Here is a 21,933-nt window from a genome sequence, read left to right as displayed (position 1 = left end):
TTATGAAAGTCATGCAACTTGGGCAATTTACGTAAGTCCAGGAGGGGGAGTGGGTGGTGTCTGGCCACTTTTGGACTTTTTTTTTTTTTAAGATTTCATTTATTTATTTGACAGGCAGAGATCACAAGTAGGCAGAGAAGCAGGTGAAAAGAGAGAGGAGGAAGCAGGCTCCCTGCCGATCAGCGAGCCCAAGGAGGGGCTTGATCTCAGGATCCTGGGATCATGACCTGAGCCAAAGGCAGAGGCTTTAACTCACTGAGCCACCCAGGCACCCCACCATTGGACCTTCTTGAGGCCACAGTCTACACAGTACTGGTGGTGTTGACTCACCTCCAGCTGGGGTGGAGAGGGGTGCACAGGCCCGGCTGCCAATCAGAGCAACTGATGGCGGGGGAGGGGCACATCCACAAATCTGACCAGTCAGTGTGAAAACTAGGTCCTGGGCCTTGTGTCTGAGTCTTGCCTATTCCTCAGGGTGGCTCCTTATCGCCTATATGATAGAGCCCTATAAGAACATAGGGATAACCCAGAGGAAGCAGAGTGAGAAATGGGGAGGAGAATCAAGCCCTGGGGAGCCCTTGAACTCTGCTGAGCCCCTGGATTCTGAGGAGCCTGACTTACATCTGGATTGGACCATTTCAAGCCAATAAATTCCATTTTTGTTTACATCAGTTCGGGCTGGGTTTCCTGTCACTTATATCTGCAAAGTACCAGAATGATGCGAGCACAAATACCAGTGGGGTTCCTTCATGTCTCACTATCCAGAGGAACCTGCCACAAACAGTTTGATGGTTTCATTCTGCGGGTTTCTCCGAGCAGGAGCGCACCTGTATTTATACGTATTTGTTTCTAACAAAAATGAGATTATACAATATCCACCATTCTGTAACCTCCTTTTTCCTTAACAATGCACCGCGGACTTGTTTCCATGTCAACAAGTATAGATCTACGGCATTGTCTCTACAGTCACTGAGACTGCCAGCGTCTGGCTGGACGGTGATTTATTTAACCATCTCTAGCTGATAGATAATTGGGTAGTTTCTCATTTGTGACCATCACCAGGAGAGGCTCAGCAAACTTACTTGTAAAAGGCCCTTGTTTGCTCTTGCTGGATTATTTGTGACTAAGATTCTGTGAGTCCAGGAGTTTGACTTCACAACTAGAAGTTTCTCTCCCTGAGATTTAAGATTCTCTGAGTGTCTAGAAAGGTAGCAACTGTCTTCCTGGGCAGGTTTTGTGGCTATCAGAAAAAGCAAATCCAGGGCTAGGGGTGCCCCATAACAGCATCTCTGGCAAAAATATTCACTGACAGGTATGTAAGCAAGTTGGTTAGGAGGTAGCCGGACCTTGGGGGTGGGAGGGTCCAGCCAGCTGTGTGCACCTGGCTAAGCTCCCCACCTCTCTGGGCCTTATCTCCCAGCTCAGGCTGACTTGTAGTGACCAAGGGAAGAGACCAGCCTCAGGGATCAGTCAGCACTGAGAGCCCATGCAGGATGTGACAAGCACGCAGTCTCTGTCACCTTTCGCAGTCACAGTGACAACAGCAGCTGCCCCCAGTGATGTGACACCCGCCTTGTTCTAGTCCTTTACATGCTTTAACTCATGAAAGCCCCACAGCCACCTTCTGATGCTGTTCTTGTCTCTGTTTCACAGAAGGGACAACTTTGCTTCAGAGAGCGAGAGAGTGGCTTGTCCAAGGTCACCCAGCCAAGAAAAGGTAGAGTGAAGGTACGGCCCAGATCTGCTGATGCCCCAGCCCCTGCCTCACCCCATATTACTGCGGTAGGCAGCAGGAGAAGAGAGGTGCCTCAGGCAGCACTGTGGAAGCCCAAATCCCCTGTCCCTCCCCACCAAGTGCTAACACTCAGAAAGGACTCGAGATCTAGAAAAGTATAAAGAAGACAGCAAAGATCTCCCATGCCCCCACTGTGAACAGTTTTCAGAAACACATGCAGCTCTTAAAAAATGATATCATGCTGCCCATGCTGTTTTATAACCTCTTTTTTTTTTTTTTTTCCAACTCTACAACAATCGGAAGTTCTTTCCGCAGTGGGAATCTCGGGCCGCAGCCCTATTCCTAACAGCGACAGTGGGCGCCATTGGAGGACTTCAGTAAATGAATCGAACTAGTCTCCTAGTGATGGACATATAGGTTATTCCCAACTGTCCTCTGACGGTCAACAGTCCCCAGTGAACATTCTCTAGCATGTCGGGATCCCTGTCATACTTCAGGCCCCGGCCGAGCGGCCACACCCTTAGAGAGGCCATCTGGGACTGGAGCACATCAGTCAGGCACCCCCCCACACCCCACACCCCGTTCGTATTTGCAACATCACCTGCTAATTTCCTTCACTGCCTTGATGGGAGTCCCTTCCCGTGTGCCTTACTTGTTTGGGTGATCACGTACTATCTGCTCTTCCCAAGGCTGTGTGCTCTGTGAGGGCAGAGACTAGCAGGGACCGGCACTCGACAAATGTCCTGGGAAGGCGGGAACACCTCTGCGGCTGGTGAAGAGTGAGCACCCCTGCATCAGGGTCTGGAGATGCCCTCTCCCCAGTCACATCCCCAGTACCAGTTCAGGGACCCACAGTCATGGGATCCTTGCAGTTTTTGTGCCTGGTGCCTGACAAGCCAGGACCCCAGCCCCAAGCAGTGCTTGCTGCGTGCGTGGGACACAGGGCACTAGAGTGTGATGGAGCAGCTCTCCCGCTCACCGGCTGTGTGGGCTGGGGCCGGTCATTTCCCCTCTCAAGGCCTTAGTCACCTTATTTGTAAAATGGGGCCAATACCACTGATCTCGCAGGGTGGTTTTGAAGATTAAGAAAGATAATGAATGTGTTTAGCACAGAGTAGGTCCTCTGGAAATGCCAGTTTGGTCCCCGTGCAGTTAGTTCCGAGTTTGGGGCTGACCCTCTTTCACCTAGATTACCTCTTTTTATCTTGGATGATTCCTGCGTATGCCCTGGCCTCCTTCGCTGGCCTGCCCCTAGGAATGGCCCATTGCTAGCCTTCAAATGGCTAATGTTCTGCTCAGGGTCAGTCTCCCAGACACATCTATTGCCCATGGCCACGGACCCCTGCCTGCCCTCCAAGCCTTAACAACACAAGAGACGCTGACATGCACTGGAGGAACAGGTGCAGGAACCTTCTGCCCTTTTGGGCAGACTTCCTCGTCAGAGGAAGCGAGATGGGGTAGTGATGGCCAAGTCAGCCTGTCCAGTTTCTCACCCCACCTCCCCCCGCTTCCCTGGAGCATTCTCTGACCCATAACCAGTGACTTCGCCTCTCTGAGCCTTGATTTCTTCTTCTGAAAAATGGCCACAGTAACAACATCTATGAGGATTCCGTAAGATGAGGTAAAATACTTAGCAAAGAGCCTGATGTTTAGTAATTGCTCAATAAATAGGAACTGTTATGTTAGAACTGCTTTTTAGCTTTTTGACAATGAAATAGAACACAGAGGGAAAAGTTCACAAAGCAAACGCGGGGGCGCCTGGGTGGTTCAGCCGGTCCAGCATCTGACCTTGGATATTGGCTCGGGTCACGATCTCGGGGTTGTGAGACGGAGCCCCGCATCGGGCTCGGTGCTCAGCAGGGAGTCTCCTTGAGAGTCTCTCGCCCTTGCCCTCTGCCCGCCCCCCGGCTCACGCTCTCTCTAAATAATATAAATCTTTCTTAAAAATGTGGACTGCAATAAATCATCATAAAATAAAGCATTGTGCCACCACCACCTGGGTCAATGAATAGCCTACCGTGCCCCCCCCCCCAATCCTTCTAGCCTCTCCTCACACAGGTGATCCTTTTCCCGACTCTGTTGCTATTATTACTAATAATAAGCAAGTGAAGGAAAAAAAAAAAACATGTGGCTACTCTGTCCTGACCCAACCAGGCTCCCAGACCCCCCCCCCCCGCCGCCTCTGCCCCGGGTGTGGAGACTCCCCATCCGGTTTCCCGACTTTGGCTTTGGCTAATCTTTAAATAACCAGTTTGTTAGCAAAATAGCAGCAAGTAACACCTCCCTCGCTCCCACCCGAGCCTCCATCTTTCCCACAATGCTGACGGCTGCTCTCCCAACTCGTGCCAAGGAATCCCGTTCTCCGTCACTGGGCCACACACACCAGGGGCTGCCAGCATGCTGTTATGTCAGCGGCCATGGTCCTGTGCCTCTGGCCATGCCCGGCTCGGGGCGGGGTGGGTGGGGGGAGATGGGCATGGGCACTGAATGGCGGTCATTTTCAGGAAGGACCAGGATGTCGGTGCCCAAGCCCTGTGCCCCAGGTCCATGTGCCTCAATCTTCCCATGCCTCGATCTCCCACGGGTCGTTGCTAGTCTAACTGAGATCAGAAGAAAACGAAGCACTCAGGGTCAGGCCAGGTCCACAGTCATTGCTCAAGAAATGCTTGCCGTGGTTCAGGTTGCTCAAGCTCTGTATTCAGTCTCTGGGGAGGTCACGCAGAGCCCAGGGCATGACCAGGAGTGCTGGCAAATGACATCCCACAGACACTCACAGCTCTCAGACCATGATACCCTTATCACTTCTTGCAACAGCATCTCAGCCAAATGCAATAGGTGTCTGTGGTCGTTACAGCAGGCGGAGGCCAGTCTGGGGGAGTGGGGTGAGGGGGCAGCTAATTAATAGAGTCATTTCCAAGTTATTAATGAGGCTGGCACTACACGAGTGTGCAGCTCCTTCTTCTTGCAGAAGAAGCCCTTCTACATACATTATATACAGCAAACTTCATGTTTTCTTTTTATTATCCTATGGCATTTGCATATTATACATATTTACGAGTCTTTTCCCTTCTCATAACCACCCCATCAGGGAGGCCGGGCAGCTGCTGGCAGATAAGAGAATTGAGACCAGAGGGGCTGGCCATCCTGCTGACCCGAGCTGCCTGCGAGCTCTCTGGGAGCAGCAGGGACCAGCAGCTGGCCCAAAGGCCAGTGGGCTCTGGGGGCCTGCTGGTGTCCGGGTGCAGGGAGGGGAGAGCGCCTTCTCTCCTCTCCCTCTGCCTTTCTTCCACAGTTATCACTGTGTACCCATTTGGCGCGGGGCACTGTACCCGCTGCTGGCTGTCCACTGGGGAATGAAGCCACCAGAGCTAAGGAGGCAGATCCTAAACCAGCTGAGGGCGAGGGGTGATGCCGTCAAGCCCCTTGAGCTGCTGGGAGCCTCCGTTTCCTCATCCATGAGCAGCCTCCGGAGGCGGCAGGAGGGTGAGGTACAGGAAGGTAGTGGGGGTCAGGCACCGTAGCTGCCACCGGGTGGGGGCGTGCTGTTGCCAAGGACGACGGGACCAGGTGTGGGTGCTCTGCAGCGCCCTCAGACGGGCGGTCGGAGAGACGCGGGGTGCACCACCCCATCCCATTAGCGGGGACTGGAGGAGTGTGGGTGGAACAGGTTAGAGGGGCGAGAAGGGGGCTCCCCAAGATTCAGGAACTCTGATGGCCTCACTTCAGCCCCTCTGTGGCTCCCAGCATGGCTCACTGCTCCCCTCGCCTTCCTGAGCCCATGTCGCCCACGGCCCAAGCCCCTCAGGTGTGGCGAGAGCTACCCTCCGAGGCTGACGGAGTGGGAATTGTGCGCACCCTCAGGCCAACAGCTTCCCCTCCCGGAAAACAGGCGCCATCACTGTGCCCACCTCCTGGGGTGTTGGGAGGACTGAACACGACAAGCAGTTGAACTACGAATTGAGCCCAGACCAAGAAAAGCTCTCACCGAGGTCCCTCTGCCAGCACGTGGGCGCCACTGGGGGGAAGGCTGGGCATCTCCCAGGCGTGCAGAGCATGGGCGGGCGAGGGAGCAACCCCGATTCTGTGTGCCCAGGCTGCGGACGCCATTACTTACCAACGAGGGAGCTATGCGCAGAGGGATAATGGGAACCAGTCGGGAACCAGCAGGCGTCACCTCGGGAGCAGGCACTGGACCAAAGGCTGGCACGCACATCCCTCCGGGCACACAATCAGAGACTGGCGGGAAGTGGCAGGGGACAGGGGCCCTCCAGTGCCCGGACAGACCCAGTTCTGGCCACCCAGCACCTGGCGGAGAGGGAGGCACCAGCGTCTGTAGGAATGGGGGAGAATGTCAATGAGGAGGTGCCTGGAATAAACCCTCTACCCTGAGATGCCCGGACCGGCCCTGGAAATGCTGGGGAGGGAGACACCATGGAGCGATCATCATAGAAACCCAAGTGTTTGTAAAACACTACATTTTCCAGAGCACTCTGGCATCCCGGCTCATGTGGGCCCCCACATTATTTTTCAGAGGCGTATTTACATGTCATGCATATTTACGATGCCTTTCCCACCACCCACAGAATCCCCACAGCAGCCAGGAAGCCAGGGTTCCAAAGGCTCCAATCTTCCCTGCCACTGTCTTGCTTCTCCCTTCTTTTCCCTGGATGGCAGGGAGAGGGGAAAGGGGCTGGAGTCACACAGGCTTGAGTTTGAATCCCAGTTTGAACTCGCTGGGCGACGCTGGACAGGGAGCTGCCACTTTCTGAGCCTCAGTTTCCTCTCTGTCCCATGGGAATAAGAGTGCCTCTTCTGAGGGGTGCTAATGAGGAGTGAGAAGGTCACTGGAGGGAGAACATGTCGCCTGGCATATGTGCCTGAGAAAGACCCTCCGAAGAGGCTTTGTCCCGTTCCCTGCACTCAGCAGGAGGCCTTTCATGGCATTGCTGCCCATCACCTCCCACATAACGCATCTTGGGCAAGAGGCAGAGGGATGCCAGGTGTCCCTCTCCACCCACCTTTCCCAAACAGGTGCCACTGCTCCTGCTTGGAACTTTAAATCGGCAGGAGCGAGGCCCTTCTGGGAGAAGGAGGAGGCGCCTCCAATCCACAAACCCCCTCCCAGGAGCCTCTTGGCTACCTTGGAGACCTCCGTGGAAGATTCTCAGCCTCTCATTCTACAGGTGGAGAGACTCAGACACAGAGGAGACGGAGCTGACGTGGGGGCGAGAAGCCAGGTGGGGCTAGGATCTGAACCCAAGCTTTCCACCTCACCCCTAAGAGGGGAGGCACTGTAGCAACACAGAGAAAGGGCCAGCTGATGGTGAGGAAGGGTCACCTTCCTCTTCTGGTTACCCCAAGCACATGGAAAGCCTTCTTAACTTCCCTATAGCTGCATCCACTCTGTGCCAAGCCCATAACCTGTGCTCCTCACTGCTCCTCACCGTGTTATCCCTGCTTTTCAAGGGAGGAAACTGAGGCTCAAGCAGATTCAGCAATTACCCACAGGCACACACTGAGGAAGAGGCAGGGCATCCAATGCCAAGACCCAGCACTTAACCCCAGGTAGCCCTGCTTCCTCCAGTGAAAAAATCACCAACCAGGAAAACCAGGCATAACTGTCTGGACAAAAAAAAATGTTTAAGTAGCAGAAAAAGAAAATATCAAATTCTCAAACAGTCCTGAATCAGTGGACACAAATTCTTACAAACGCGTACAAGATTTCAAGATACACCATGGGGTGTGAAAATTGCCAGTGCCTGGAAAGCTAGTGCTTGGGAGGGTGCGTTCTCGACCATGTTGTCACTTGTAGCCAAGGTCAGCCAGAACCAAAGCGGAGGGAGAAGCAGTGGTAACAGAGGAAGGTGTCCTGTGCAGGGCAGGAGGGCGGGGACCCTGATCTGGGGGTTTTCCCCCACTTTCTTACTGCAGGACCAGAGCACATTGGCCCCCTCCCTGCTCAGAGTCCCCACTTTACAACAGGTGGGAGAAGCACACAGGACAGCCTCTCAGGTCTCTGCAGCTCTGGTGGTATTAAAGATTGAGACTTCCAACAGGGATGAACCTCTGCAACATTATGTTAAGTGAAAGGAGGCAGTCACAAAAGGCCACAGAGGGTATGATTGCACTTACACAAAATGTCTGGAACAGGCAATTCTGTGGGGACGGAGAGTAGATTAGTGATTATCAGTGGGGGGCTTGGGGCGGGGTGATGGCTAAGTGGTTCATGGTTTCTTTTTGGAATAATGAGAATGTTCTAAAATGGACTGTGCTGATGGCTGCACATCTCTGAATATGCTAAAAACTATCAAATGGTACACTCTAATTGGGTGACTTGCATGGTATATAAATTCGATCTCAATAAAGCTGTTACAACAATCCAACACTAACAAATATTCTGCAACTTCCAAAGTGGCAGCCATCCTCAGGCAATGTGCAGTCCCCTCAGCACTCTTCCGCTGCAGCCTGGGAAACCAAAGAGTATCTTCCTAGAAGGCCCCCACATCCCCCGCAGACCCTCTATTCCAGAGTCTTCATGTTGCACTTCACATTCACCTCCTCCAGGAAGCCCTCCCTGATCTCCCAACTATATTGGCTCCCTGGTTACTGGCTCCCAGGGCATCTTGGGCTTCTCCCTCTTGCCACTTATACCAAGAGAAGAAAATCACTTCCGTGATCGCTGGATGACACTGCCTCCTCCATCATACTGGGCGCTCCATGGGGCCCAGGGCCATCATCACTGGTCATCAATGTCAACTGTACAGTGCCTGGCCTGCAGGAACTGCTCCAGAAATGTTTGCTGAGTAAATGAGTGAATGGAAATTTCAGATCCTGTGATGGACACCTGGCTTCCAGTCCTGGCTCCAGCACACTCTGGCTGAATGATCTTGAGAAAGTCACGTAACTTCCAGAAGTCTCCACGCCTCTTTCAGAGAGTGGCCAGCGGTAATGGGTGCACATAGGCTGGGATGAAGGGATAATGGACATGGAAAGCACTTTGTGAAGTGTCTCCTCCCACACCTGTTTTGGTCGAAGGAACCTGCTCTGGCCTGAGCCTCTCCTAACACCTCTCTCTCCTCCACCGTCCACATCCCAGCCCTCACAACGCCTCCTGATGCAACACCTGCGTTGCTACCAGCACCATGGACAGAGCCACCACCAGCTGCCAGGATTAGACCTGTCCTCTATTATCTAAAAACACAAGTCACAAGTCAGGCCCTCCGCTCCTCTGCTCAAACCTAAGCCCTCCACAGCCTTACTTTACCTCAAGTAAAAGCTAACGACCCTACAGATGCCACAGATGACCCCCTCCACCACCACCAATCTCCTCTTTCCTCTTTGCTCACTCCCCTTGCCTCTGTGCAATTTCCCAAATACGCCAGGCCTATTCTTGTCCCCGAGCCCTCATACCTGCTCTTCTAGCAGTTGGAATGTTGGTCGCCCAGATGTCTGCAAACCCGACCCCCTCTCTTCCTTTAGGACTTTGCTGAGACCTGACCTTGTTGACGAGAGGCAGTCCGGCAGAGTGGTTAAGACTCTTCACCGAAGAACATGGGCTTGAGGTAAACATCTAGGGTCTGCCAGTTACAGCCCTGAGTGAACTTGGGCAAGCTTCTCAGCTTCTCCGTGACTCAGTCACTCCTTTCTGCAATGGGATAATGACAGCAGCTTCCTCAGAAAGCTGCTGTGGGGCTTCCATGACTCAGTGAATGCGACCTCCTTGTGGGTGGCTATTGTGACCTTCCCTCCGCCAAGAGCTCCCCCACCACACCCCGCGCCCAGCCTGCCCGCTCTGCTGTCCTTCTTCTACGCGTCACCACACAACAGGGGATGTGAACGGGGAATCTATCTGATGACCTCCTGCCCCTCCCACTAAAATGCCGGCCCCACAAGGCAGAGAGTTTTGTGGATTCAGTTTATTGCCAGAATCCCTGTGCCTGGCCCAGCACCTGGTGTGGAGGGGCTCAGTGAAGATTTCACTCAACAAATTTTTTCAAGGCTGAATAAATATTTATTGACTAAGTGTCGCAAGCTCTGGGGTTCCCGGTCCACAGGCATTTCTGTCTCCAACCCAGCCTGTCCCTCAGAGCTCCGGGTCTGCACAGCCAAATTCCTAACTAGCGGCTCAGCCTGCTGCCTACACCTCAGTGTATGTGCCCATGGCCCTGTGTGGGACCTTCCCTGGAGACCCTGCTCTCTTCCAGCATTGGCTAACTGGGCACCTGGAACCAGCTCACCCTCTTTGGTAGCCAAGAAGCCAAGAGGCTCCCATACTCCCTCCTCCTTCTCGCTCACCCTCTTTTTTGTAAAACCCTAGACCATGTCCTCTTTCTTAGGAACCTCCTAAACATCTCTCAGCTCCCTTTTCTCTATCCCAAGTCACTAGCCCATCCTGGCCACCACAACATCTTGTTGAGATCACTGCACCAGCCTCCTCTCTGGGCAGCCTGCTGCCTCCCTTAATTCATCTTCTGGGCTGCAGCCAGGAGGATCTTTTCAAAACACACGGGGAAACAAATGAAAGCCTCACTCTGCAGGCTTGAGAAGCCCAAATCCTCACTGACTCAAAAAAACAAACCGATGGGGACTTTTCAGAAGAATTCACCCTAGGGTGCTTCAAATAATGAAAAGCCTCCCCAACTTTGCTACCCCAGGCCCAGGTAAAATGGTATTTGTTGTATAAAAATTTAGTTTACCAAACAGATTTGCACAGGACTTTTTTAGCTCAATAAATATTTGTGGAGTGGAATTGAAATTAAAAAAAAAAAAAAGGGCAGCTAAAAAATAGCATTTATAGAGTCACACAGGCACTGGGGCTTTCCACACCCCCCATGTCTGGTTTTCTCCTCTCAGCAAACCAGTCAGGTGTTACTGACTCCAGGTTCCAGATGAGCTAAATGAGGCCCAGAGAAGGGAGGTCACTTGTCCGAAGTGACACAGTTCCCAGATTCCTGCGGAGTCCTCCCAGGCCCTGGAGGCTGTGCCAGCTGGGGGCAGCGAGGCTGGAGTTTCCGACAAGGCAGAGGAAAGGTGTTGACCCTCCTGCTCTCCAGCTGACTGCTGCTGGCCTGAGGCCCTCAGAGCACATAGACCTTACTTGCTCATTTCCTGCTCTCTGCCTTTGCCTGCATGGTTTCCCTGCTCAGGGTAACCACTCCCCAGGCTGCTCAAAACCAACTTGCCACCCTTCACGGTCCACTTCCAGCACTGAATCTCCTGCTTGGACCCCCTCCTCATTGGCTGCCCAGAACATACCACCTGCAATGATTTATAGACGTTCCCACCATGACAGCACACGCTGGCCCTTCTGGCTCTTCTGCCCCCAGGGACTACGGTTCCTGTTTCCTCTGGGAACTTGTCCTCCCACCCTTAGTCCTGAATCCACACTGACCTCCCCAGTCTCTCTGTGTGGCCTGACCTTGCTCCTGAACCCGACCAAGTCTCATCTCCCCAGCTGCCTCCTGGACTTTCTGTCCATTGATTCCTCAGGCCCCCAGGTCCAAAAAGGACTCATCACCTTCTCTCCCAAACCACTCATCCCTGATAATGCCAGGATCTTCCCAAGCCTCCAAGCTAGAAACTTGGGCATCTCTCGGGACCCCCTGCCTGCCCCTCAGCCCTCCCAGGCCTCGCTGATTTTGCCCCGAGATATCTGTCACACCACTGCTTCTCTCCAGGCCCAGTGCTCTGTGCTGGGTTCGGGCCCCATCCCCGCTCAGGGCATCTGAGTACAAGCCTCTCATCCACCCATGCACCCATCCATGCCACCCACATTCCCAACTTGCCCCTGACTCGCCATCCATCCGCTCTAGTCATCCCTCCGTTTACTCACTCACCCACCACCCATCCGCCACCATAATTTACTGAGCTTTCTAGTGCTCCAAACAATGTTCTGGGGACTGTGACCCAAGGATGGCTCAGACCCAGCCCTTGGCCTCCAGATGCACACACAAGAACTGGGTCTCGAAGGGTGAACACAGTCTGTGGAGGGTGGAGGGAAGGTGTGGGGGGACATCTAGGTCGAGGGATAAACAAGAGCATGGGCATGGGCACAGGAAGGAGACACGTCGGGTGTCTGAAACACTTGGCCAGACAGGTGGGGAGCAACAGAGCTGAAGGAGGAGGGGCCGACTGAGGCTGGCTCTGCAGGGGGCCTTCCAGACCAGCAGAGGCATTTGCACTTTATCCAAAGCAGGGACTTGAGATACACAGTCTTTGGTCAGACCCCAGCCAGCTCTCTCAAGTCATAGTTGTGACCTTGAACAAATGACCTCAGTGCTCCCCATCTGTAAAATGGGAATAATGATACACCTATTACAAAGTACTAAATGAGCTAATGCATACACATATTATGTCTCTTAGCGGAGTGCCTAGCATATAGAAAATGCTCAGCAAATATAGTCGCTATTATTGCTCGTATTTTCCTCATGGATATCCTCTAGTCAGCTGGTAGACAACAGAGAGCTTTATAGAGAGAAAGTGCGTGCTGATCTAGACGGCAAAGCCTTCTCCTCAGCAGGGGGAGACTCTGGAATGAGCTTTATTGTCCCTGCCCAGGGTTTCCCAGGCTCTGGCTGGCCCCGGGGGCAGCGTAATCAGCTCTAGGCTTGCCTTCCTCTGGGAACCACCCCCACATAACCATGCCCATCAGTGCTCCAGGCTGGCTCCTGAGCTGGGATGAATTCCAGCATGCCTTGCCCCTAATTTTGAGGAGCATGGGCATTTAAGCCCCAAGATAAGGGCCTAGGGGGCTTCCCTACTGAGAGTTTTTTGACTCAGGCAAACTCTCCGCTCTATGACACAGCTCTAGGGGACAGCTCCTGCTCTTCATGGAGAGAGGTGAGAGGCCCTTTACACAGCTCTCTCCCCTCACCCTCATGGCCCTGCTCTGGTGTACAGCCGCCCATTCTGCAGATGAGAATACAGAGCCTCTGAGAGGAGACAGAAGGGCCTTTGCCTCAGTCTGTGCAAGTAATGGCTGAGCTGGTCTGTCTCCAGAGCCCCTGCTGTCTCCCTGAAATCTTGGAAGCCCCACTCCCCACCCCCACAAATTATCAAGGCCCAAGATAATGCCTGGACATGAATTTTCAAGGTACTGAGGAGTATGTCCGGGAGAGCTGTCTGCAATGATGGGAGACGTTCTCACGTGCATGTCCACTAGTAGCCGCAAGCCCCACATGGCTACTGAGGGCCCTAAATGGGACCAGCACAACAGAAGAACTGAATTTTTAATTTAATTTTAATATTAAATTTAATAGCCACTCGTCCCTTGTGCCTGTGCTATTGGCCAGCATGAGACAGCTGTTAGCAACCTCACTGAGATTATACTTCTAGATACGCCCACTTCTTAAGCCACAACTCACAAACCGTTTTGTCATTTTGTTAGATTTCTACCCTGTACCACGTCATCTCTGCTTTTATAAACAGAGGATATCCAGCATCCACAAGTTAACTGCTTCTTTATGATTCGAGGTCATTCAAAAACTAGTTGCCGAACTCCTGCTCTGAGCTAGGCACCAAGCCAGATGTGGAAGACTGACACATTTGTCCCACTCCCCAAGGATCTCAGTCAAGTGAGGGGACGTGCCCTATATTAGGGTCTGTGATGGAGCAGATGGATACAAGGACAAGGTTTATACACAGTCTGGAGAGCCACGAGGACAGAGTAACTAACTTAGTGGTGGAGTCCAGGAAGGCTGCCCAGAGGAGGGGACACTTCTAGGTGTCCCAGCATCTTAGAGCCTGGAAGTCACGTTCACATCCACAGCCCTTATGCCACAGCCCTTTTGTGCCTCCCTATAGCCCTGAGAGGAAGTTCGGCCTGGCCTGGATTCTGGTTTTCTGTGCACTAGATTCACATCAGCAGACACTTCTGGAATGAGCACTGAATGAGGGCCCCAGCCTGAAGCTTTGAGACCTGGAAGCCAAGCTGGCCAGTGCTCCCCTGAATCTTTCCCTGCTGTTTCTTGGGAGGGTTTACCGGCGACTCAGCCAGCTGGTACGCAAATTTGCTTCCGGTCTAGGATCTGGAAATGAGATAGTCTCTGAATCCTTTGAAGGTCCAGTTTTGTGAACCCCTAAACTTTGTGGCAGCTCTGATGGGATCCAGTGGCCCCCTCACTGGCCATCTGGCCTCTCCTTGGCCGGGATGACTTCCGGAGGCCATGGGGGTGTTCATTTTAATGACATCTCCCCATAATCCCTTCCTGTCTATTTGGCACTCTCGGGGCCCATGTGCGCCTGTCCTACTTTTCTCTCTCTGAATCCTTCTCTGAGCTCAGGGTTGGTTCATTCTGTCCTTCTGTGCACTCCCTGCAGACGTTCCTGCCTGCGGGGCCCAGGCAGTTCCAGCCTTGCCATCCCCCCTTGTTAACACTGAGCCCAGATTTCCCTCGTGTAAAGCCTCAACTGGCCTGGAGCCCCTCTGATTCCTTAGGGTGCCCTGGGAGCAGAAGGTAGGGGATATTGTGTCCCACAAACATTTCTTGAGCCCCTTTTATTTGTGTGTGGCCCCAAGCCGGGCCAAGCTGAGAACAAGGAGGTGAATGAGTCAGGGGAAGTGGCAAATACGTAAATAGTACAGCCGTCCAATATGACAGAAGCTGCCCTGGAAGGAGGCCCAGGGGCCCCCAGGAGCCCTGACCAGCCTGATTATAAAAATACCAAAAAGGAGGGGAGACTCGGGCTGGGCCTCAGAGGATGCATAGGAGTGTACTGGGCAGACAGAGTCGGGAAGGGAGTTGATGGCAGGAGGAAGAGAGAAAAAGCATGCTGTGTCTAAGCAATGGTGAGGACCTCTGCACAGGTCAGGGGCTGGTGTCTGGACTCCAGGGAAGGATAGGGAAGGAGCCAGGGCTGGAAACACAGGTTGTCACTTGATCACGAGGGTCCTGCAGTGCCAGTCCATGGAGGGTGGCCTTTACCCTGGGAGCAGTGGGAGTCCAAGGGCTCAGCAAGTTTGAATGGGAGCAAGATCAGCCTGCAACTATGGGGGGCAGCACAGAGGTGGCCACCATGGTCCAGGTGATTGCTGACAGTGGCTCACCTAGGACAGGAGCACTGGGGCTGCAGGCCAGCAGACAGAACCAGGAGACAGACTGTAAGATACATCAGACCTGGGACTCATTAGATGTGGAGGGTGAGGTAGAGGGAGGAGTCGGTGATGATTGCCGGGCTTCTGTCCTGTGTGACTGTGGGCATATATTGAACACTAAGCTTCTGGCTACAATATCATAAGTACTTTGGGCTTTTGGGCCATTTGGTTCACCAAAGTTGTCAAAGACAATACATAAATGAATGGGCATTGCTGTGTTATGACAGCAATTTTTTTTTTATAATAACAGGTTGGTCATGGCCAGAGTCTGCCAACCTCTGAGCTACAAACAACAACAAAAACAACAACAAAAGCCATCTCAAGCTTTAACAATAAAATGGGTTAACCTACGTAACAGAGAAAGTTCAGAATTCGAGTGGACATCAGGCACAGTTCAATCAGGGTTTTCATTCTGCCATAGCTTGCGTGTCCTGAATTGCAATCCTCTGCTATTCCTGAGTCAACCCATTTTTGCTGGTAAAACAACTTTTATTGTTAAGGTTAACTAACACCCCATAAAGACTTGTAGGGGTTCATAACAGCATTATTTGTAATAGCCAAAATTTCAAATGCCTGTAACCAGTGAACAAATAAACAAAATATCATATACATATTACATTATATACACGAATACATACGTATGAATGTTTTACATATATATATCCGTAACACGGACTATTACTCAGCATTAAGAAGGAACGAAGCACTGAGAGGGGCAACAGAGAGATGGACATAAAAACCAATATGCTGAGTGGAAGAAGCTAGACATACAAAAGACTACACATGTTCCCATTTAAATGAACTTTCTAGAAAAGGAAAAGACAAAACCAAAGAGGCAGAAAACAGATCAGCAGTTGCCTGGGGCCTGGCATGGGAGTAGGGAATGACTGCAAATGTGCACAAAGAAATTCGGGGTTGTGGTAATGGCTGCGTACTGTATACATTGATAAAACTCAAAATGAATTCTTAGGCAAACTTTATGGTATATAAACGACATCTCAGTGAAGCTGTTTTTTAAAAAGGCTGATGGGGACAAAGGGACTGCTGTGGCATAACCACCAGTGTCCACACAGAGGACAGCGGTGCCACTGACTCGTCAGGGGACGGAGTGGCAAGGGCAGGCCTGAGGGCAAGTGCCAAGGTCGCTCTGGACACACTGGGTAGGAGGTGCTTCTGGGGCATCAGAGTGGCATCCAGAAGAGCTCTGGGGGAAAGGCCAGGGACAGAACTGGGGGTGGGGGGACTGTGGGTGTTCAGGGAGACACCAAAGCGCTGACAGCTGAGTCCCCTAGAGAGGGTGTGGCCTGAGAGAAGGCAGGGGACAGAGCCCTGGATCATCCAGGGGACTGGTGGAGGAAGAGAAGCCACAAAGGCCGGGATGAGGCAGCCAGAGAGGCGGGGCTACTGGGGGCCCAGCCTGCGGGAGACGGCGCTGCCCCAGGTGCGCATGAGAACTGGTCACCAGGTGGACCATGGGAGGTCCCGGTGGCTCTGGTGAGAATGACCACAGAGGGGTGGGACGTGCTCCAGGCTGCGGAGCGTGAGGCGTAAATCAAGTCGGGTGAGCATCACCAAAAGCCCTAAAGAGCTCGGCTCGGGGGAGCAGGAGGGAATGGGGTGGCTAGGGCCGCACCAGGGAAGAGGCGGCAGAAGCAGGTCAGGAAGTAAATGTGGACAGAGGCCATGGTCTACACTCCTGACAGGAGTAGCTGGGTAGAGGGTGAGACATGTCAGTGTGGGGGCAGAGGCGGCCATTCCAAGCTCCAGCACACACGCCTGGAACCGGGCAGCCTGCCCGAGGCCTGTGCCGCCACACCCCAGCCAACCTCTACTCACGCCCGGGAGATGGCTCCTGGTCTCCTGGGTGTTGATGCTCTGTTTTTTATTCCAGACCCCACCCCCACCCACCGAGGGTCCTGGCCCTCTGAGACAGACTCTGTGTGGGCTTTGCAGGAAGTATCAGTGGGAAAGCTCTTGGTATTACCAGCAGCTCAGCTCGGGCATCTCCTCCCCCCGCCAGATCACCAGGATGCCCACCAGCCCAGAGGGCATGGGACAGGTCCCTATCAAGGGCCTCCTATTTTCCAGCTCTGCAAACAGTGTTTAGGTTGCTCTTCCCCACAGCCCTGACAGGTTGTCATCATTATATCCATTTGGCTGACAGGAAGAATGAGACTCAGAGAGGCTGAATGGCTCACCTAAGGTCACACAGCAAATAGGTGGTAGAACTGGGGCTGGCACCCAGGTCAGCCTGCCTCAAGAGCCTGTCCCTTTGTCCCACAGATAAAGGGTGTGGAAAACAAAAAAGGAGGGTGGGAGGCATGAGGGAGGGCAGGGCAGTGTTCTGAACTGCAAAGTGGTGGACTCAGGTTCCAGCATCAGATCTGCTCTCGTGGCCAGGGTGAGTCGCTCTCCCACATGGGCCTCAGTTTCTCCAGCCGTACAATGAACGCTAGGCCTCTTGTGGCTGCCCCACACTGAGTTCTGGGAACAGGTGCTTACTGGAGACACATCTGTCTGCCTTCTGTGGTGGAAATAAGCAAATGTTCCTACAAGGTCAGCAGCAGAGAAAGGCGGCAGTATTGGGAAGAAGGCAGAATGGGGCTCTTCTTATCATGCTGGACCCTGGAGGAGCCGCCCCCAGGAAATACAGCCCAGCCCAGCCCAGATGCTGGCTCAGCCACTCTGCTGGAACAAAGCCTCAGCCTGAAGTCACTGTGCAGGAGCCGCTTCCAGGAGCCGCCCCCCTTCTCAGCCATCCCAGCAGGACCTGCCATGGGCGGGGGTGGGGGGTTCTGCACAAATCCCTCCTCTTTCTCCGCTGTGGCTGCCCTGTATGTAAGCTGCTCCAGAGGAGCAGCTCTCTGGGCCAGCTTCCTTCCCCTCAGCTCAGAGCATCCCAGAACCCCCCAGCCTACCCCTCCTCCCCACCCCCCACAACTGCAGGCCCCTTGGAGTCTCCTGGCTGCCTCAGCACCTCCATGGGAGATGGCTAAAGGACAACCCATTAGAGTGAGAGTCAAGCTCTTCCAAAAGGAATCAGAGGCCCAGAGAGGGAAGGTGCCTAAGCAAGGCCACACAGCAGACATGGGGGGCCAGCACAGACCCTGAGCCTCCTGACTTCCCAGCTCATTTCTGTGGCGCCTTCCGGAGGTTTTCATGATGGAAACGCTTTTATGCTTCTTCATGCCCTTGTGCTCAGAACTCAGACCTGCATCCTGATTTTCAGTTCACCGCACACGCTTCCAGGGAAATGTGTCCCACGTGAAATGACCATGAGGGATCCTGGCTCGGTCCCCTTTTCTGCCAGCACAGGTGACCTCAGTCAGCCTTGAGGATTTTAACACCAACTTCACCCTCTCTCTCCCTCACCTCTCCCTCCTTCCTACTCTCTCTCCCCATACTCAACCCATCGGGCTGTCTCTACCTTCAAATCATCTTCAGAATCCAACCAGTGCCTGCTACCTCTACCTCTGCCACCTATCCTGGTCCCAGCCTCCCCACGGGCTCCCACCTCCACTCTTGGTCCCTTCAGCCTGGTCTCTACAAAGCAACCAGAGGGTCCCGTTAGGATACAAGTCTCTGCTCAAAGCTCTTGGCAGCCCTCATCTCACTCAGAGTGAAAGCCAAAGAACCTTGCTTTGGCATACGGGGCCCCCCACACCGGCCTCTGCCCTCACTGCCCACCACTCTCCTCGCCAGCCCTGCGTTGCCTCCACGCTGGCCTCACAGCTGCTCTTCATCACCCACAAAGATCCCAGGCCTTACTGTTTCCACCATAGGGAGCATTTCTCCTTAGATATCCAGATGCCTCCTGTCTTCCTTGTGTGACCTCCTCCGAGAGGCTGTCCTGGACCTGGGCCCCGATCCTCCCTCTCACCCTCCCCTCATTCTCTAACCCCTCACCCTCCCCACTACCCCACCACGGCCATACATCATCCTTACTGGCTGGCTTGGATGAGCCCATCCCTAAAGTAAGCCTGGGACAGAATGCAGCCTCTTTTCGCCACCGATATAACTCCAGCCCTCCGGCCTAGGGACTGGCATGCAGTAGGTGCTCAATAAGTATTCTTTGAGCAAATGAAAGAATGACACCTAGCACCTGCCCCACTGCCTTGAGGGGTGCCCACCCTTTCCAGCCCCATTACTGCAGCAGGCCAGCCCCCATCCAGGGCGTCGGCATGAAGATAAGTGATCCCAGCAGCGGCAGGAGGTGCAGCCCCCTCCTCTGTGCCAGGCCACCAGTCCCCCCAACTCTGGGGATTCTCCTCTATTATTCCCGTTTCACAGAGGAGCAACCAGAAGCTCCAAGCACTGGAATGACTTGCCTGAGGTCAGACAGCCAGCAGGTGCTAGAGGGGAGATTAAAACTTCAATCTGTTGGGCCCACAGACACCCACCCCCAAACCTAGCTGCCCTGGCCTGCATCTGACCCCTCATGCCTTCAGGGGTCCTGCGTGGGAGGCTCATGGTGCTGCCAGGTGACAGGCAGGGTGGCACCCTGGTAGTAGTGCTCCCCCCCCCCACACACACACTGACTGGCCTCTGGGGGCAGCAGAGACCTCATACCTAGGGGGGAGAGGTCAGACAGTGAGCGCCGGCGTCCCCCTCTGGCCCCTCTGGCAAAGGGGAGATGGAACCCCCTCAGAGCACCTCACCTCCTTGTCATCTGCTGGTGGGAAGCTCTTAATAATCACCTACTGTGTGCAGAAGCCTGTGCAGAGGCCGGCGCTGATGCTTGTGGGAACAAAGGGATGTTACCACCCGTCCCCTCCCCACCTGCTGGTATAGTGGGGAAGCCCTTTGCCAGCCAGCATGTCATCTGATTCTCCCCACAGACATAACAAGTAAGTCATCTTGGCCCCATTTTACAGACCGGGAAAGTGAGGTACACATTTTTATCAGTCACCTGTAAATCTAGACAACTGAGGAAGCTAAATTCTGAGTCTCCAGAGTGTCAGGATGGTGCAGGTGCTGGTAAAGGGAGGGAATGTCCCCGGGGCCAGGAGGATGGACAAGATCACAGAGGGCCACCCCTGCTGCCCTTCCCAGAAGGGACTGTCCTCACCATGACCCAGGCCCTTGCTTCCACCTCCCCAAGCCCCCTGAGACACTCACCCACTACCTCATTGGGCCCCCACATCCACGCAGGGACTGCTTGTCCAGTACATGAGAAACTGGTGTCAAGAGTGAGATGGGGTCAGGCATGCCCAAGGTCAAGGTGAGGGAAGGGAACAAAACAGCTTGGCACATGTCTGCCTCCTGCCTCCCTGTGCAGATTGCTTTCCTATCCCCAGGTACCTCCTCCAAACAGCCACTCGGGACCTATAGGCTGAAAATGTGGCAACTGTGAGTCACTGGTGCACTGGCTTATTGGAAGCCCGTGGGGAAGAGGGGTTGGTGTGACCACCATGGTGCCCAGTCGGGTTGCTCCTCCAGAGGCAGGAAAACGGAGCTAAGGTGGTACGGACGTTGGTGTGCAATCCATTTCCTGGGGATGCTGGGGACGCTGCTCTCCTAAAACACATTGGAGAATTCAGCTCCCTAAGAAATAGCTATTATTTACTGAGGCAATGACCATTTACTTTATTATCCAAACAAGAACACTTATAAGATTGAAAGGGAAGCTGTTAATAATTACTCCAAGGCTGACTTGGGAAAATCATGACATGGGCACATTCTTTGTGGAACACCTCCTATGTGGCAGGATGAATGCTGAACAGCTGACGTGTCCCTTCCCTTTCTCTCCTCACCGTGACCCACGGAAAGATACCGCAGCCACGCTCAACTCCTGTTCCTCTATCATGCCTGAGTTTCTGCCTCTGGAGTCCCTGCCTTGGGCCAAGGTACTGAAAGCTCCAGTTACAAGACAGAACCCCTCACCTACTGGACCCCATCCCTTCAATAATCAACCCGTTTTCAGCCACTGTGACTTCAGCATAGATTCATTTCATAGGGAATACATTTCAAGGTCAGGCTGTGAGTGAGTTCTAAGAGGACAGAGGTGGGTGGGAGAGCCCTGGGGCTGAGGAGGGGGATCACTGGGGTTGGAGGTGAAACAAATGGGTCCGAAGACGTTGGCATGATGGAAGGAAAATAGAGAAAGTGAGTAAAGGGGATTGTATAAGACACAGCATTCGAGGCCCTTGGCAATCCAGACACACCCCACCTACTCCTCTGAATATACCATCTACTCGCTCATCCCACACCACACACCAGGCACAACCTGTTTTTCCTGCCTCCATCACTTTGTGCGTGCTGCTTCCCCATTCACGATGCCATCTGCCAATCTCAGCTGGGCAACATCCTCCCCACTCTTCAAGGCCTGCTAGAAACACCACTACCTCCAGGAGGCCTTCCCTGATGGCTCCTCCTCTGAGAATAGCACTTGCTCAGGCTTCTCGTGCCTGTGGAATGAGGCCCAAAGTCCAGCAGAGAACAAGCAAGGCTGTCTCATCGGCCCGCCCCACCTATGGCTGCTGGGCCGTTCCTCACTGATCTCAAGGTAACCACAACAACTTCCTACCACAGATGATAAGCATGGGGTGCCCAGAATAATATAGACCCTGGACTCTGTCCAGACAGGGTTGGATCCCCTGGACCAGGGATTTGCATTGTCAAGTCTCTCCAAGGGATTCCAATGCATGTTAAATTTCAAGGCAAATGTCCACTAGAATGAAACAAATGTAACAGAATTAGGAAGCAGGTGTCCCTGAAATCCTAAAGGAAAGCCCTCTGATGGGGGCTGGCAGGCAGATTCTATTCCTTCATTCACCGTTTATTATTTTTAAGTAAACTTTACACCCAAAGTGGGGCTCAGACTCACAACCCCGAGATCAAGAGATGCATGCTCTACAGACTAAGCCAGCCATTTATTAAGCACGCAGCAATCAGCAAAAAAGACAACAGCCGACATTGACCAGCACTCATCACATGCAAGGCTCAGTGCTCATATCCTCTGAGCAAATCTTCAAACAATCCTGCTGGGCAGGTGCCATCATTCTCCTGTTTCACAGATGAAGAAACTAAGGCTTAGAGAGGAGTGACCTGCCTGAGGCCTCACAGCCAGTAAGTGAAAGAGCTGGGATTTGAAGCCAGGTTAGCT

General features: G+C 53.3%; 2 protein-coding genes across 3 annotated transcripts in view; both read right to left on the bottom strand.

The window, feature by feature from the left end:
* DLGAP4 (DLG associated protein 4) overlaps positions 1 to 5,975 on the bottom strand; it is a 136,483-nt gene extending 130,508 nt beyond the window's left edge. For both annotated transcript variants that reach the window (XM_004746498.3, XM_004746497.3), the window contains exon 1: positions 5,850 to 5,975. The gene's annotated coding sequence lies outside the window, so the exon portion shown is untranslated. The remainder of the gene's footprint in view (positions 1 to 5,849) is intronic.
* The window catches only part of LOC123393137 (translation initiation factor IF-2-like), a 57,824-nt gene continuing 41,075 nt past the window's right edge, over positions 5,185 to 21,933 (bottom strand). The window contains exons 3-4 of the mRNA XM_045084218.1: positions 5,850 to 6,065; positions 5,185 to 5,379 (exon numbers count right to left, since the gene is read on the bottom strand). Of these exons, the coding sequence (XP_044940153.1) occupies positions 5,185 to 5,379; positions 5,850 to 6,065 (411 nt within the window). The remainder of the gene's footprint in view (positions 5,380 to 5,849; positions 6,066 to 21,933) is intronic.

This window comes from Mustela putorius, unplaced genomic scaffold (assembly GCF_011764305.1).
Source record: "Mustela putorius furo isolate JIRA1106 unplaced genomic scaffold, ASM1176430v1.1 tig00000743_pilon_pilon_pilon, whole genome shotgun sequence".
NCBI classification, from domain to species: Eukaryota; Metazoa; Chordata; class Mammalia; order Carnivora; family Mustelidae; genus Mustela; species Mustela putorius.
The sequence above is the reverse complement of the archived record's forward strand: the minus strand, read 5'-3'. Positions and strand labels throughout refer to the sequence as shown.